The sequence below is a fragment of the Phocoena sinus genome, chromosome 16 (assembly GCF_008692025.1).
Source record: "Phocoena sinus isolate mPhoSin1 chromosome 16, mPhoSin1.pri, whole genome shotgun sequence".
NCBI classification, from domain to species: Eukaryota; Metazoa; Chordata; class Mammalia; order Artiodactyla; family Phocoenidae; genus Phocoena; species Phocoena sinus.
The window spans coordinates 30911043-30928213 of NC_045778.1; the positions used below are offsets into that span (position 1 = coordinate 30911043).

The 17171-nt window shown below is 48.1% G+C and overlaps 1 protein-coding gene across 2 annotated transcripts; it reads right to left on the bottom strand.

Moving 5' to 3' along the window:
• Positions 1-1522: 1522 nt before the first annotated feature.
• Positions 1523-14733, bottom strand: PLAC9 (placenta associated 9). Of its 2 annotated transcripts, none has more exons than XM_032608501.1 (4): positions 14211-14733; positions 3826-3923; positions 2519-2644; positions 1523-2026 (listed from the first exon to the last, which is right to left on the bottom strand). In XM_032608501.1, exons 1-4 carry the CDS (start codon positions 14272-14274, stop codon positions 1961-1963), a joined length of 354 nt encoding a protein of 117 aa, XP_032464392.1. In that variant the 5' UTR covers positions 14275-14733; the 3' UTR covers positions 1523-1960. The 2 variants fall into 2 exon arrangements, with proteins under 2 accessions (XP_032464392.1, XP_032464393.1); XM_032608502.1 differs by having other exon boundaries at positions 2506-2644.
• Positions 14734-17171: the final 2438 nt, after the last annotated feature.

A 17171-nucleotide genomic window follows, 5' to 3' on the forward strand; every position in this document is an offset into this window, starting at 1 on the left:
GAATTCCAACTGCCTTTTGCTGATGTGGACAGGCTGATCCTAAAATACATATGGAATTGCAAGGAACTGTTCCTCAAATAGCCAAAACAGTCTTGGAAAAGAACAAAAAAGTCAGGGAACTCATACTTAATTTTAAAACTTACCACAAAGCTATAGTAATTCAAACAGTGTGATACTGGCATAAAGACAGACATACAGAACCATGGGATAGAATTGAGAAGTAAACCTAAACGTTATGCTCAATTGATTTTTGACAGGGTGCCAGGACTATTCAGTGGGGAAAGAATATTCTCTTCAACTAAGTGCAAGTAATGAAGCTGAATCCTCACCGCACACCACATACAAACATTAACCTAAAATAGATTTAAAAAACTAAATATAAGAGCTAAAGCTGTAAAAATCTTAGAAGACAGGATTAAATGATTCATAACCTTGGATGTGGTAGTGGATTCTTAGATATGACACCAAAACAAGAAGGAACAAAACAAAGATAAATTGGATTTCATCAAAACTGTTGTTTCAAAGGACACTATAAAGAAAATAAAAAGACAGCCCAGAATATGAGAGAAAACATTTGTAAATCATATATCTGATAAAAACCTAGTATCCACAATACATAAAGAACTCTTACAACTCAACAGCAAAAAGACAACCTAGTTTTTTAAATGGGCAAAGGATTTGAATAGACCTTCCTCCAAAAAAGACATACAAGTGGCCGACAAACACATGAAAAGATGCTCAGCATCACTAGTCATTAGGTAAATGCAACCTAAAACCACGAGATAACCACTTCACACCTAGTGTGATGCCTATAATCAATAAGATGTGTAGGGGAGGATAAGGAAAAATTGAAAACCTTATATATACATTGCTGGTAGAAATGTAAACTGGTACAGTTGCTATGCAAAAACAGTTTGGCTGTTCTTCAGAAACTTAACATAGAGTTACTATTTGACTCAGCAATTTCATCCTTAATTATAGACCCAAGAGAAATGAAAACATATATCCACACAAACTTATACATGAATGTTCATAGCATTATTCATAATAGCCAAAAGGTGCACACAACCCAAATATCCACTGATTTGATGAATGGATGAATAAAATGTGATATATCCATAAAATGGAATATTATTATTCAGCCATAAACAGGAACGAAGTACTGATACATGCTACAACATGGACGAACCTTGAAAACATTATGCTAAGCGAAAAGCAGTTAAACACAAAAGGCTTTGTGTCTGACACAATCATACACCAAAATGTATGATTACATTTATATGAAATGTCCAGCATAGGCAAGTCCACAGAGAAAGAAATATTAGTGGTTTCCAAGGGAGGATGGGAGGGGGAATGGGAAGTGACTGCTTAATGGTACAGGGTTTCTTTTGGGGGTGATGAAAATTTCTGGAATTAGAAGGTGATGATGAGAATTAGAAGGTGGTGATGACTACACATTATGAACCCACTGAATTTGTACTGTTTTAAATGGTTAAAATTTTGAATTTTATCTCAACAGAAACATTTTTTAAAACTTTAATGTGCACACAGATTCCCTGGGGATCTCATTAAAATGTAGATTCTGATTCAGGAGGTCTGGGCAGGGCCCCGAATTCTGCATTTTTGATATGCTCCCAGGTGACACCCCTGTTGTTCACCTACAGCCACATTTTGAGTAACAAGTTTACTCAGAGGGCCCTTCCACTGTGTCGCCTTAACGATTCTGCGCCTCAGGTGCCTCACCTCTTGAACTAACTCCTGCCCTGTCCACCCCTATAAGTAAGGAGGGCGGAAGTACAGGTCTGAGCCTGCAGGGGGTGTGAGTCTCAGCGCATGGGAGCAGATGGAGAAGGGGCTGTGGCTGCAGGGGTCACTGTCGGCAGACACAGAGGGGACCAAAGGAGTAGCTTTTATTTTGCACAAAGCTGAGGACGGCAGGCCAGAGCGCACGGCTCTGTTCTCAGAGGAGAGCTGTTGTATCACTGCCCGCTGTTGGGTGGCTCCTGCTCTGGTGCTCAGAGGCGATCTGAAAGAAAGGGGGGCGGCCTCGGAGTGAGCAAACAGGGTGCTGAAGGCTGCCTGTCCTCCCCTCCCAGTCCCCTGGGGACTCCTGTGCCAGGACGCAGGGCTCGAGGGAGCAGGTGGCAGTCCCTCCACTGCCAATGAGAGGGATGCCAGGCTTCCCTGATAGGGTTTGGTGGCGTCATAGGAGTAGAAGGGAGATGGTAGGAGCTGTGACGTGTGTAAATGGCCAGGGAAGGAGGCAGCCACTCTGAGTCAGGGTGGTGCTGAGAGTGGAACTCTTCCAGGTGCCCTTACCCGATGCTGGGCTGCAGCAACCCCGGGCGTGGGGGCAGAGAACACTTGGGGTGACCCCGGAGGATGCCTCCCACTTCTGTCCCAAGGAGGAGCTGGAGCCTCCCTGGCTTGTCCAGGCTACACCATGGGGGTGGAGCAGCCGTCCCCACCCTGCTGCCCAGCCCTGGAGGCTGTCATCTCTGCTACCTGAGCTGCTCACCGTCTCCTCTGCGAGGTCGGGGATCAGGCTGAAGGGGCCCGGGGGCAGATTCCAGGCCAGCTCCTCCAGCTGAGCCAGCAAGCCTTTCACTTCTGCCTCCAGGTGCTCCACCGTCTTCTCCACCGTCTAAAGCAAGGAGAGAAGTTGGGGGAGGAGTAGAGGACAAGAGGACAAGAGTGGTGACAAGTCCCACTTAATCAGCCACATCCTAAGGAGCACCTGGAAGTCCAGTAGGGTGCAGTGGGGAGAGAACTGGGTGCCAGGGGACCTGGCTCCTCTTGGTTGAGGCCCTGCCCTTGCCTGCCTCTCAGCTCCCCAGATAACAAAATCCTAGGAGCTCACTCTCTAAGGCTGGTTGCTCCTGCTCTGGCACTCAGGGGTTTTACCCAGTCGTTGGTTTGGGGCTTGGAGGGACTCTGGGATTGTTTTTTCCCTTTCAGGATGTCACCACGGGGAGCTCACATTCCTTTTGTTACCCCGCCCCCTGGTGGCAATTCTGCCAAATGACAGCATTGGGATTTTGAAATTTTCTTTATTCAGGGTTCTTAACTTTTTTCGCAAATGAACCCCATTAGCAGTCTGGTGAAACCTACAGACCACCATCAGAAAAATGCTTTCATTGAGAAAAATAAAACATACAGGATTTCCAAGGGTATAAACTGCAGTAAAATACTAGTAAAGTATTAAAAATTAAATTTTGATATAAACATTTATGTATTAACTTATTGAACACCAGGTCTAACAACTACTGAAATTTTTTTTCTTTTTTTTTTTTCTTTTTACTACTGAAATTTTGACATACTGATAGTAAACAATATATTGAGATATTCACAGTGACTATAATAGGATGAAATTATCTGTGATTTCTATTGCTGACAAAGTCACAGTACCGTTAATACTCCTGCAGTTTGTTGTCTGTATTTATAGCGAATGAGAATGCTAAATCTCAGCTAAAGGTTTGTGAAAATGAAGTGCAATTTTTTTCCCCCACACAAGTTTATGGACCCCAGGTTACAAACCGTGGCTGTGTAACAAAACACTGCAGTTGAATTTCCACCTTCTCATCTGGTGATTACGGGGAGATCTCTGGCTGGTGGGAAGCAAGGTCCAGGGGAGGCAGGGTCTGTTGGGGGCTGGACAGCCTAACAGCCCAGGTAGGGCAAGGAGATGTTTAACATAGTGGCCAGGGAACAGGATTGGCCCAGATTTCCCCAACTTTCCAAAGCAAGATCGGCCTGAACCCTCCAAAGCCACCAGCCTGGCAGGTGGTCCTGAAGCTGCATGCCCTCTCAGGTCACCCTCATTACCTCCTCTATGACGTCTAACCGGCCATGGACAGCCATGTGTCTGTCACACCCTGCAGTCCGAGCTGGGTCTCCTCGGGAGGGGATGAAGGGTTCAGCAGCTGTAGGAAAACAAGTCTTGTCACTGTGGGGCCCTCGGTTTCCCTGTAACATTAGAGACTCCTGCAAACATGGGGCTCAAGGGAGGTGGGTCCTAAAAACAGTCCAAAGAGAAGCAGAGGAAGGCTCAGTGTGGATCAGGGTGTGAGTGTAGGGTTGCCCCACTCACTCACTTGGCCATGGTCTCCTACAGACCCAAGTAGGCTTCCTTAAGGAGGTGCTGCCTGAACTGGGTAAGAAAAGGAAGGGAGGAAAGGTTTCAGCCAGAAGGAACGGCATGTGCAAAGATAGGAATGAAATAGCATGGCTCAGTGCGCAAACCCTCAGGAAGCCTGAAGTGGCTGGAAAGTACAGGGTGGGTGGGAGTTGAGACTGGAGAGGTGGATCGTGGAAACAAGGCCGGGCCCTAATAAACCAATCACAATGCTTGTTTTGGGGTTTATTTAAACAGGAGAGTCATGCAGTCATATGTGAATTTTTAAAATACAGAGAATGGATTGGAGACATTCGTCTTTGAAGGCAGGAAGTTACTGCAGTAATCAGCGTAAGAAGTGATGAAAGGAGGCAGTAACCATAGGAAGAGAGGAAGAAAATGCATGGAGATATTGTAGTAATAGTAATCGTAATTGACATTGGTGACCAGTTAGTAACATCTGACACGAGTGAGTGCTAAACAAATGTGTTAACTCAGTCAACCTCTACAACCAATTATTACCCCCAATTTACACATAAGGAAATTGATGCACAGAAAGGTGAAATGATACGTCTAACGTCACACAGCTAGTAAGCGGAATATCTGAGGTTCAGTTTGTTCAACATCATTTTCCTCCCCAACGTTGGCTCCTCCTTGGTTCCTTACACCACCAACCTTCACACCAGAAGTCTTAGAGCCCGGGCTTTGAGCTCAAGTTGCGGTATTGGTGGCTCTGAGATAACCTGCAGGGCGTCTGAGTTGGCTGAGTCCTTGGAGAACACGGACACACAGAAAGGAGGATGCTGCCCCAGAAGCAAGGAGAAGCCAAGAGCTTTCAAAAGGATGAAGCAGTCAGCATGGCCTAAAGCAGCATGGAGGTCTAGCAAGATAAGGACTCAGAGCAACAGAAAAGTAGATGCTGAATGCCGTCCCAGCGCTTTTAGTGGAGAGGTGCCGACAGAGCAAAGTCTAGTCGCAGTGGGATGAGAGGGGAAGGAAAAGTCAGGAGGAGGAAACTAAGATCCTGGAAAACATTTCCATGAAGCCTGGCTGTGAAGGAAGGGAGATCAGATCACAAGGTGATCTAAAGCACTGTTTATTGTTGTTGTTTCCAGGTTTTTAAGCATTGAAGAAACGCAACCATGCTTATAGCCTGAGGACAGGAGGAAGCCAGGAGGACTGAAAGAATGCATTTCCCGAAGAGATGTGAGGCCACGGAATCCAGAAATGGTGGCGGGGGTAGGGGTCACATGTGGAAGGAAGAGAGAGGAAACGCAGCAAAAATGGGTAAAAAAAGTTCTACTTAAAGGGCCAAGAAGTTGAGTGAGTCCCACCTGATGGCCTCTGTTCACTCGGTAAAGTAAGAGGGGAATCATCTGCTGAAAATTCTTGTAGGGTTAGGAAAGGAAAGCGAGCTGTGAAGCATTATCAGGAATTCTGTGAGTGGGTTGTTAGACACAGCCACTAAAATGGGAGCCATGGTGAAAGTATTTCCACCACGGAAACTGAAAAATGCTTTTTTTCGTTTTCCGAAAGCCAGTGTATCAGCCCGCCCCTGGGTAAGAAGCTTGAATAAAGAGGGGGCTCCAAAAGGGGAAGAGGAGAATGAGGAAGGCGGTTAGGAGGATGATGCAGAACAACCTGACATCACAAGGAAGCCCTCCCGCAGCAGCTCAGCAGGGCGGTGTCAGCAACAGAGACAGATGGCTGATGAGCTGAAACCTGGGAGTCTGTGGCCTGAGTGCGGTGAAGAACAAGAGTGCAAAGGAACTGAGGATTCGACCAGCAAGGGCTTAAGGGGACGAGCTCGGGCATCTAGCTTGAATAACGAAGGAGAAGGCAATAAGGGGGCCAATAACTGGGAGAAATGGAGGGGCTGAAGGCACTGCAGATCTCAGTGAGATGATGGGAGTAACAGAAGGAACAAGTGATAAGGGATATTGCAATTTTAGCTTTTAGAGGTAGAGTAGCTTCACAGTGACAATACCAAGGCTGTGGGCATCTGAAGCAGAGCAGGGGTAAGAGTTATTGGACTTGATCTTTGTAGAGGCAAAACTCTCGTAAGACCTCGATGTTGGCTGGGTTGTCCGAGGGGACATATAAAGTTGCCCAGGAGGTTGGCAGGTCTTGAGGTAAGGATAGTGAGCTATTTTGCTGGTGATGAATGTATAACTCTGAAGGCTGAGTGACTTGTCTGTGATCACACAGTCAGCAAACGACTGGACCCCAGGCACCCTGGCCTTCCCCTGGCCCCACCTCAGCCAGCTGGCCTTCTGGAGCTCTGCCAGCGTCCCCATGCCCTGAGAGTCCCTGGTCTCAACTCTCTCTGGATCTCAGCTCTTCCACTCAGGGGCGAGAACCAAGTGCAGGGGCAAAACTTCCTTCCACTCTGAGCATCTTTTGTGGAGAACAGTTTGGGTTTTTACATTCTCCCCTTCATTATGTCCATCCACTGAACTTAGAAAAACCTCTTCAAAAAACAATGGTGGACTTCCCTGGTGGCACAGTGGTTAAGAATCCACTTGCCAATGGAGGGGACACGGGTTCGAGCCCTGGTCCAGGAAGATCCCACATGCCGCGGAGCAACTAAGCCCATGCACCACAACTACTGAGCCTGCGCTCTAGAGCCTGCAAGCCACAACTACTGAAGCCCGCGTGCCTAGAGCCCATGCTCCGCAACAAGAGAAGCCACCACAATGAGAAGCCCGTGCACCACAAGGAAGAGTAGCCCCTGCTCACCACGACTACAGAAAGCCCACACGTACCAACGAAGACCCAACACAGCCAAAAATAAATAAATAACTTTTTAAAAAAACAAAAAAAACCCAATGGTCTTGGGACTTCCCTGGTGGGCCAGTGGTAAAAAGCCCACCTTCCAATGCAGGGGACGCAGGTTCGATCCCTGGTCGGGGAACTAAGATCCCACGTGCTGTGGGGCAACTAAGCCTGCACACCACAACTACCGAGCTCACGTGCCTCAACTAGAGAGCCTGTGTGCCGCAAAACTACAGAGCCTATGCACCACAACTACAGAGCCTACGCACCACAACTACAGAGCCTGTGCACCACAACTACAGAGCCTGTGCACCACAACTACAGAGCCTATGCACCACAACTACAGAGCCTACGCACCACAACTACAGAGCCTGTGCACCACAACTACAGAGCCTGTGCACCACAACGAAGATCGTGCATGCTGCAACTAAGACCTGATACAGCCAAAAGAAAAAAAGAAAGAAAATAAATAAAAATAAGTATTTAAAAAAACAACAATGGTCTTCTTGTTGACTTTAGGGAGGGAGGGGATGTTATAACTTTGGTTATTTTTTTTAAGGGAGCCTTTTAGAGATCTATACTGAAAATATTTACATGTAAAATGCTATGATGTCTTGGCTTTACTTCAAAATAACCCAGGCCTGGGAGTGGGAGGAGGCATGGGTGGGAGTATTGAGCAAACAAGATTGGCCAAAATCGGTAACTGTTGAAATTGGGTGATGCGGACGTGGGGTTAATTCTGCTATTCTCTCTACTTTTGTATATATGGTTTGAAATTTTCCATAATAAAAGCCAGTTCTCTGATGGGGTTGTTAGCAAAAAGCAGAAGCCATGGGCTTCGTGCATTGATACAAAATGTTCAGGTTGGGTGTCGGGGGGTGGGTGGTCTGAGAGACCCCACCTGGAGGGCTGGGCTCCATTCTGGACCATTCATCGTGAGAAGGCTTTTGACAGGGAGAGGCAGGGCTAAAGGGGGCCACCGTGAAGGGACTCCAGATTTTGACTCCTTTGTGTCAGCTGAAAAAGCTGGGGTGCTCAGCTAGAGAGAAAAGATTTTGAGGGGGCAGGCAGAGCTGTTTTCACCCAAATAGAGGGCTGTCAAGGAAGAGGGGGTCTTTCCCGGTCTAGGTCCGGGCCCACACACACCGTCTGCAAGCTCCGCCCGGGGGCCTTAGGCCAAGACTTTCCCCTGAGTCCCACCTGCCCCCTCCCAGACCCTAAAATACTCTTCCCCCTCCTCCCAGCTTAGGCCAAGAGGAAGCAACATGACCCTGCCGGCCAAGTGGGGCTCTGCCAGCTCTGGAAGTCACGAACAACATGAATCTGCTCCCTCCCTCAGCCTAAAACATCCTGTTCTCTACGTGTTAGCAATGAGGTCTCACTTGGCTCCCAAACCCCTCCAGGGAAGAGGCTGGGCTGAGGTTGCTCTCCAAATCACACAGCACTAATCCATCACATCTGGACGCAGCTGCGCCCTGGGCTGCACTGCACAACTGTCTGTGAGCTCATCCAGGCCTCTGGAGGAGCTCTGCTGAGAGAGAGCTGGGGCAGAGCCAGGCCACCCTGCGCTGCGGCTCCCTCCCCCACGTGGGTGCTCAAGGCATTGACCTCAGCGCATGATGGCAGAAAACACACTGCAGACCTCCGTTCCCAGCCACGAACTGGTGCAGGGCCGTGGGAACTTTCTTCTCCCTGGAGCCTCTGCTGCCTCCTCTGTAACACGGGTTTGGGGGCGGGGGCGGCACTGCCAGATGCAGCTCATCCAAGGGTTGCCTCTGTCTTTCAGGCCTCAAAAATTAGCTACGAAGACCGAACCAGGATGAGTCAAGGACAAGTTGCTTCTTGGCCCAGAAGCTCCAGCAAGGCAAGAACTGGGCAAGGGCTCCCTTTGCTTCGCGCTTCCTCACCAGTAGAAAGGGGCTCACGGTAACGCCAGTTTCACGGGGCTTTGGGGAAGCTCAGACCAGAGGAAGAGTGGGGGAAGCTGAAGGATTATCACGACTGACCACGCGCGGCCAAGGCTGTGGTTCCCGGTGCTCCCTTCCCTCCTTCGATCCCGCCCTCCCTGACCTGGCCAGTTGGGAAATGGACCTTCTTGGATGCAGGGTTGTTTTCTCTGGCCTGGCTTCTGCTCAGGGCCTATGTGCACCCCGGACGGCAGGCGTGGGTGGAATATGGTGAGAGCAGGCTGCCAGTGGAGACGGGAGGCCTAGTGCAGGCACCAGTTAAAGGGACACGGCCACTGGGCCTCCCCCCCAGCCCTCCCCCACTGACAGGCATAGGAGACCTTTTGTTTCTGGATCCGAACACTAAGAAGGCGCACAGAACGCAAAGGATTTCTGACCCTGAAAGGTGCTGCTTTGACCACAGCCACACTTGGCACTTGGGGGTTAATTCTATTTGACCACAGTCAATATAATAGGATAATAAATTTGACCACATTTGATATTTGTATTAAAATTTGTGCTTCATTCCAAACCATCAGTGGTTTTTTTGTTTTATTTTTTAATCAGAAGAACACTATTTTCAAACAACTATATGAAGAACTCTAGTCTATGGGTGTGCTCTGGCTGAGAACAGGAGAGGGACCCTTGAGCCCCCTAAGAGGGAGCTCAGATGCTAAGGAACATTTTTGTTTTGTTTTGGGAGTGATATGTTCTGTCTCCCTTGTTCTCTGGTCATTTTCCAGATGTGGATTTGAGCCTTGCCGATCACTCTGAGAGCTTACCGATGTCAGTCCAATACAGTCGGCGTCTGGTTAAGCGAGGATACGAGCTGAGCTGCTGCAACAAAGAGCCCCCCTCAATCACACATGTGTTTATTTCTTTCTCACATATCAGTTCAGAGGTGGACTGGTTGATGGTCAGGGCTGGCAGGCAGCTCCGCTCTCCAAGGCCATCCAGGAAACCAGATTCCTTCTACCTTGGAATATGGTGATTTATAATCCACTGGGTTATAAAGTACTAGAACATTCCTAAACCCCCACCATGCTGAGGTCTAGGAAGCCATCCAGGATAAACCTCTCTCCACACACTGTCTGGGACTCACAAGTCTGGGAGTCAGAGGCACGGTCCCACCTCCACTGAACTGTGTTCTTTGCCTCTGACTCAGCTTCGTCTGTGAGGGATCTGCCCTGCTCTGTCTACTTGGCGGGACTGCTGTGTTGATCCAAGGGGATCCTGCATTTGAAGTCGCCTTGGAACTGCCAGATGATGTGCAAATGCCGTGTAGGTCATTCACCAGGTGGACTGGAGACTAAGCAGGTCAGTGAAAACCCCTGCAGCCCCGCCTCTCCACCTGGAGCCAGTGCTTTTCACTAGATCACTCTGACCAGGTCTCCTCAAGATGGGGAGGCATCTGCTCTAGGACTATACCTGTGCAGGAGTCCAAGGGATGCTTGGGAGGGGCTTCTCCGACAAGCAAACAGAGGGCTCAGGGCTGACCGGGCTCTCTGGGCTCTGTTACAAGCCAATCCCACTTGCTGGATCCTTAGTTTCTTCACCTTTAGAATGGGCACAACCATACTCTATATTTGAAGCTACTTTCAATTTGTGATCAGTTATTATGGGCCAAGCTTTTTGTTGAGTGCCTACATGCATTAACTCATTTAATTCTATCTGTGAGCTCAGTACTCTTACTTATCCGTTTTTTATAGATTAGAAAACCAAAGATCAAAGAGGTTGAGTAACATGCCCAGGACTACACTGCTAGTAGGTAGTGGGGACAGGATTTGAATCCTACCTGCAAGACACTGTCTATACTATGTTCTGGCAGTTCTGTGATGAGTTAAGGGCCTCCTATCTTGGGGGTCTCAGCTGCCTCCTTTGTAAAATGAGGGGCTGGACAGGAATGGGGCAAAGGGGACCTATACACATGACATCTTTGCACCTGTCTTGAGGCCCAACAAGAGCCCAACTGTGTACGTTGAATCAGATTGTCTTTGAGAGGTTCACTCCCCACAACATCCATTTTTGCAAGAAGAAATGCAGTGATCCTCACCATAGCCCTTCAGCGTCTTCCTCTTCCACCCAAAGCAAAAAGCAGAATCCCAATGGAAGACAGATGTCCACAGAGACCTGGAATGGTGGTGGACAGTGAGAGCTTCCCCCCGTGGGCCCCAAGGCATGGGTGAGAATGGCTAATAGGACTAGGCTCTAGGACTTGATATCCCTCTGACAGCAAAATAGGAAAGGAGCTTAACTGAAGCCTTAACTTAAAAAACAAAAATTCTCTACAAGTAGCACAAGACAGTCTGCTTCACTCAACACATAAAGAACTTTTATAGATCGATATGAAAAAATCCCACCACCACGATGGAAAAGTCTAAGACAATTCACAAGAGTTAGCAGAAATGACCAATATGCCTTAGAAAAATCCAACCTTGGTAGTAATCAAAGAAATGAAAATTAAAGCAATAAACCATCTTAAAGTATTCTTGCAAAAAAAATATCTAACTGGAATTAGCTGAAGCTTCTAGATCTAACTACCAGTTCATAGACGATATAGGGGAGAGAACAATTTAAATGACACCTGGGGGATGCAATCAGCTAAAATTGAAATGGGAAAAACTTTATAAGACTAACAACCCAGTTTCTTCAACAAATAAATTTTAAGAAAAAAGAGGGGAAAAAGAACTTACTAAAGAAACTTAAAACTTACTAAAAGAAACTTAACAGATATATCAGCCCAAAGCAATGTGTGTACCTTATTTGGATCAAACAAACCAAATATAAAAACATCACACAATCAGGGACAGTTGAACGCTGATTGGATATTTGATGACATTACGGAATTATTGTCCATTTTTAGGGAGTGATAATGGGATTGTTATTAAAAGATTATTTATCTTTTAGAAATACATAAGGCAATACTTACAGATAAAAATATATAATGCCTGGAATTTCCTTTAAAATAATCTGAGGGAGGGGAGAGAAGGTGGGGATGATAGATGAATCCAGATCTGTCAGGAATCCATTCTTGTTGAAACAGTGATGGGCACACGATGGTTCACTATACTATTCTTTTTTTATTATTATTCTTTTTCAAGTTCTTTTCCCATTTATGTTGTTAAGTAATATTGAGCAGCGTTCCCTGTGCTGTACAGTAGGTCCTTGTTGGGTATCCATTTTAAATACAGTAGTACGTACATGTCACTCCCAAACTCCCTAAGTATCCCTCCCCCACCTCCCAACCATAAGTTCTTCGTTCTCTAAGTCTGTGAGTCTGTTTCTGTTTTGTAAATAAGTTCATTTTTATCCTTTTTTTTTAGATTCCGCATATAAGCAATATCATATTTGTCTTTCTCTGACTTACTTCACTCAGTATGACAATCTCTAGGTCTCTATTCTGTGTTTATATCCAACAGATTTGATAATCAACAGTTAAGAAAAACCATGGTATATTGTCTGAAGTCTGAAAGGTTGTACACAAAAATGTGTGAACTCAGTGTGAAATTACATTAATATGTTTATACTCTCCTCTTTTTTTTTTTTCTTAATCTGGAGGAATGAGGATGATCAGCAGGAAAATATTGTTTAAAAATGGCTTTAAGCTAAAATGTATATACCAGTCATAGCTAAAGGGGCCACAAAAAGTCTGCCACTGTGGGCGGCCAGCTCCTCCCTCTGAGGGGGCACAGACTCGGCTTTGTCCCCTCAGCCCCTGGAGGTGGGGACTCCAGGCAAGATGGGGCAGGGCGGGGCGGGGAGGCAGAGAAAAAGGACAGCACCTGGGCCAGGCTCCGTGCTGCATGGTCCCAGCCACTCCTCACGCAGCCTGTGAGGAAAGGGTTGTTGGTCCTCCTTAGCCAACCTCAGTGGAGAACTGGGCCTCAGAGAGCTCAGCGGAGCTGTCCGAGGGGACGAGGGAAGGAGACAATGTGTGTTGACAGGTGTTCCGTGCTGGGTACTTCCCTTTCATCCAGCTCTGCTGGTGGGTACCATTCTCCCCACGTTACAGAAGAGGAAATGGCTTCAGAGAGGCGACATGACTCACCCAAGTTCACTCAGCCAGGGGCTGCCCAGGATCAAGACTGGCCTCAACCCTTTCCCTGGATGCCCACTCCCACAGTTCCCTGTGCCTGAAAGGGGCTGGGCCAGGGGTCAGGGGAGCTTCCATCTTAACACAGGGCAGGGTGACTCACAGCCACCGGCTCCAGGTTGATGGGGGAGCAGCCTTAAGTGTGGACAAGGGCCTGGCTGAGGGGGTAGGGTCCCTGGATGCCTGGAGAGACTAAGCCTTCCCCTCGCCCGTTCAACTGGGTTGGGCATCAGCTGCCTTTGGTTGAGGCCAGCAAGAGACCTTGGGTAAATGGGAACGTGGCTTGTAAAGTGCTGTATAAAGTGCAGTCTTGGGGTGGTGGAAGGAACACCTGTGCACACAGTTAAGTCCATCTGCAGCCACCTTGTCCGAGCCTCACCGGTGAAGGGGCAGCACTAAGACTGCTGTCAGGGAAGGGTAGAAGGGACAGGGCAAGGCAAGGAACCCAGCCAGTGGAGCGCCCAGAGGGCCTCTCCCTCCCGCAGCCTCCTCCCACCCACCCAAGGCAGCTTCAGGCCCTCAGGGAAGCTCTCCAAAAGGCTGACGACTGGCCTCCTCCACAGACTGCAGAAGCCCCTCAGACTACCTGGCAGGTAAAGCCGTGGCCTCCAGGGGCCGCCTGCCTGGGCCCTGACTGGCTGTGCTGGGCCAGGCCTGGGCACCTCTGCAGGCCCTCTGGGCAGGGCTGGTCCGGAGGGTGGGGAGCTGGGGCTGCCCCACCCTGCAGACTTGACCTTCCACCTTGGATTCCTGGTCTCCTCCTCTCTTTCCTGTCGACCTGGGGCAATGGGCTTCTCCACTCCCTCTCTCCTTTTTTGTCTCTCTCAAATCGGCCTTGCTTCCTCAGTATCCTCTCACCCTTTCTCTCTCCCCCACCCCCTTTCTCTTGCCATTTTAGTTCCTCTATTTCCTTCCTTCTTGTTCCGTTTGCCTCTCAAACTCCTTTTTCTCTCTATCCTCCTCATTCATAGTTCAGACCCATCTGTCTACCTCCAAAATTTCTTTCTGTCCCAGCCTCTCCCTTGCTCTCTGTATTCTTCCCTCTCTCCTTTGTAATTCTCTCTGTTCCTCTGCCTTTATCTCTCTGCCTTTTTTGTCTCCATCTTTCTCTCCAATTTCTCTCACCATCTATCTATCTCTCTCCCTCCCTGCATCTCCCACTCTCCATCCCTCTCCATCTGGCTTCGTTCCCATCTCCCTCCCTCTTCCCTCCCTCTCTCCTGCTCCTTCCTCACGGTCCGCGGCCTCCCCGACCCTCGCCCTGCGTCCGGGCCCCACTCACCGGTGAAGGCACCCGAGGCGCGGAGCAGGGCAAGCCCGGCCAGCGCGCAGAGCAGGGGCCGCATGCTGCCGGCTGGCGGAGCGCAGCGCCGCGTCTGCCCGCTGCCGCCCTCCCCGCCCTCCCCGGGATCGCGACGGCCCGCCCGGGAGGAAATGCTCGCAGTCCCCGCCAAGATTCCTGGGCGGCTCCGGGCTTTTTGGCTCGAGCGAGTCGCCCCCTTCAGAGACCCCGCGGGCGGAGGGGCGACGCGCCAGGCTGGGCGCCTCCCCTGGAAGGGGCCGCGCTCTGAGCCCCCGCGCCTCCCCCGGGTCCGAGCGCAGAGGAGTGGGCGATGCAGCCAGGGGTCCAGTGATCCGTTATAAGCCCATCACAGACGGGCGGACTGCAGTTTGGAGAGAAGTGCCACCCACACCTGTGGCACGGGATCTGAATTCCTGACTGCACGGGGTGTGAAAGCTTTTCTCTGCCCACCAGGAACAAGTAATCAACTCTCATGACATCGGACAGAGTGTTCAGCACATACTTAAGGTCTGTACTAGTTAGTGTTAGGTAAACTTTGGAGGGGGGAGAAAATGAGATAATTCTCATATTCACATGTCTGCCCTTGAGGAGTTCGTGGTCTAGTGACCACCCCAGTATGAATGAACAGTAACTAAGCTGTGTTTGATTTATCCTACATACACCATCTCTCTGATCTTCACTGCACCCCCATCAGGAGTGCATCAATTACGTCCATTCTGCAGACCAAGAAACTGAGGCTCAGAGGTGTTAAGAGCCTTGCCAATAGTCACACACTTGGTGTAATGTGGAGTCAGGATTTGAATCCAGTTCTGTTACTGGTAGATAATAATATATTGATACAACGTATTAATGAGAGCCGGGTTCTTTCTCCATTCTAAGCAAATCCAGAGTAAGAGCTGGGTGGGTTTTTCAGTTAACTTCAAATCATCTCCACCTCCCTCCAGTTTAAAAAAACAGTAGTTGAACCTTCACCTATGGGACACACCCACTCAACAAATGAAAAAAAAAAAAAGTTAAGATTTGGGAAAGCAAAAGCCACAGCCCTAACATCTACACTGCAGAGCCTTGAGTGCATGTCCTGGCTGCCAGTGGAGCCCCTTCCTTGCCAAGCCCAGGAGTATGTTTTTATCCATCAAGGGGCCCCTTTAGGGTTAACTGGAGCCCTTGCAGATCAAGGCTGCACCTCTGCCTTCTCTATTACTGACTGTGGCTCTGCAATTGTACAAATATAGCCACCACACTAAGCAATAACCCTTCCTTCTCACTTCTTCCTCCAGATAATAGCCTCAGGAACAGAAATTCAGGTTTTGAGTCAGCAGATCTGGGACAGAGACTTGGATCTAAATTTTTAAAAAGCTCTCTTGGGAATTGGGATGCCCACATGAACTGGCTCAAAAGAAGGATTTATTTCAGAAATGCCAAGAAGTTTTCACACTTGGTAATAGGACTTTCTTGGTAGTTTACCTCGGTGGGAAGTTGTCAAAGAACAGTCAAACCCACAGGTTTGCAGCTCAGAATAAGTGGGGTGCCTAATATTTTGAATTTGCAATAAAAACAACATATATACAATATTTTCTTATTGTGGTAGAGGCGCAAAGTAATAAAGCATGCAGGGTAAAACCCCTCCCTGTCACAAACTCCCCCTACCGGGTGATTGTGTTACAGACCAGGCTTCTTGGCCTTCTTAATCAACAGAAATTGGTAAGAAGCCAGACAAGAAATTCAGGCAAGGCTTTACTGGGGCTGGTGCTGCAGCAGGAGGGAGTGAAAACAAGTAACAGTTTCCCTTGCTTACTCCCTGGGGGGGAGGGGAGGCTGAGCTGGTTCCTTATGTGGGGTGAGGGTAGGGGTGGGTCCAGGGGTCTTGCAGGAGGGGTGGTCAGGTGGTCTGCCCACCCCCTTGGTGGTGCTGCGTGCAGGGCGCATGCACGGTACCCTGCTTTTGCTCCCGGTTCCTCAGAAGTGGCCGTTGGGTTTTGGTCCTTTTGTATCTTGTTGTTCCTAATTTGCCCCAACTGCGCTTGCACGCAGTTATTTTTAGTCCTGTATAGTTTCTTTGTATTATGTTGCTGGAGGAGACATTCGTCCAGGTGCAAGCACTGCAGGAAAGGGTCTCAGGTCCCAGGTCCCAGCCTGTCTCAATTCCAGTCAAGTTCCCTCAGCTTGGTGGACTCTTCCAGTTCCTTGTCTGTGCATTCCCTATCGACCTAATATAAATTCAGACACAAATATATAAACATAGGATTGAATAATATATTTTTGGGATTTGCTTTCACCTTCATGTTCATCTCAGTCATAACACCAAATCTTAAAGATCATTCTATGTTAGTACACCTAAATCTGAGACAGGCAAAATATCTCATGATTGAAGGCGCTATTATTTGTCCAGATGATCCCCTGTTGATGGACTTGGAGTTTGTTTCCTTGTGTTTTTTTCCAATATAAAGCATGCTTCAGTGAACATCGTTTTGCATATATCTTTATGTATATATTACATAATTCTGTATTTCTGAAAGGCCTTATTCCTGGAAGAGGAATCAGTGATTCAGAGGGCCTTTTACATTTTGCTAGATATGTCAAAGGCTCTTACTAAGCCCAAAGGAGGGACGAGGCACTGAGAGCAAGGCTCCAAGGTGAACCCAGTTACATTGTAGTTTACGTTGCAGTTGTGCCGTAGGGGGCGCCATTTACATAAAATACATCTGGAGCGGGAAGAGCTGAAGTAGATCTGGCAGCCCTGTACATTCTCCAACACTGAATGTTTATCTTTTGATATTTTGACAGTTTGATGATGAAAAAAATGTTACCTTTTTGCTTCTATTTACATGCTATTTATTGAGTGAAGATGAGCTTTATTTGCCTAGTCAAATACTTTTTTCTATTTTTCCCTCTTTTCTTTACATATTCTGATTATTAATCCAGTAACGCCTGATAGATATG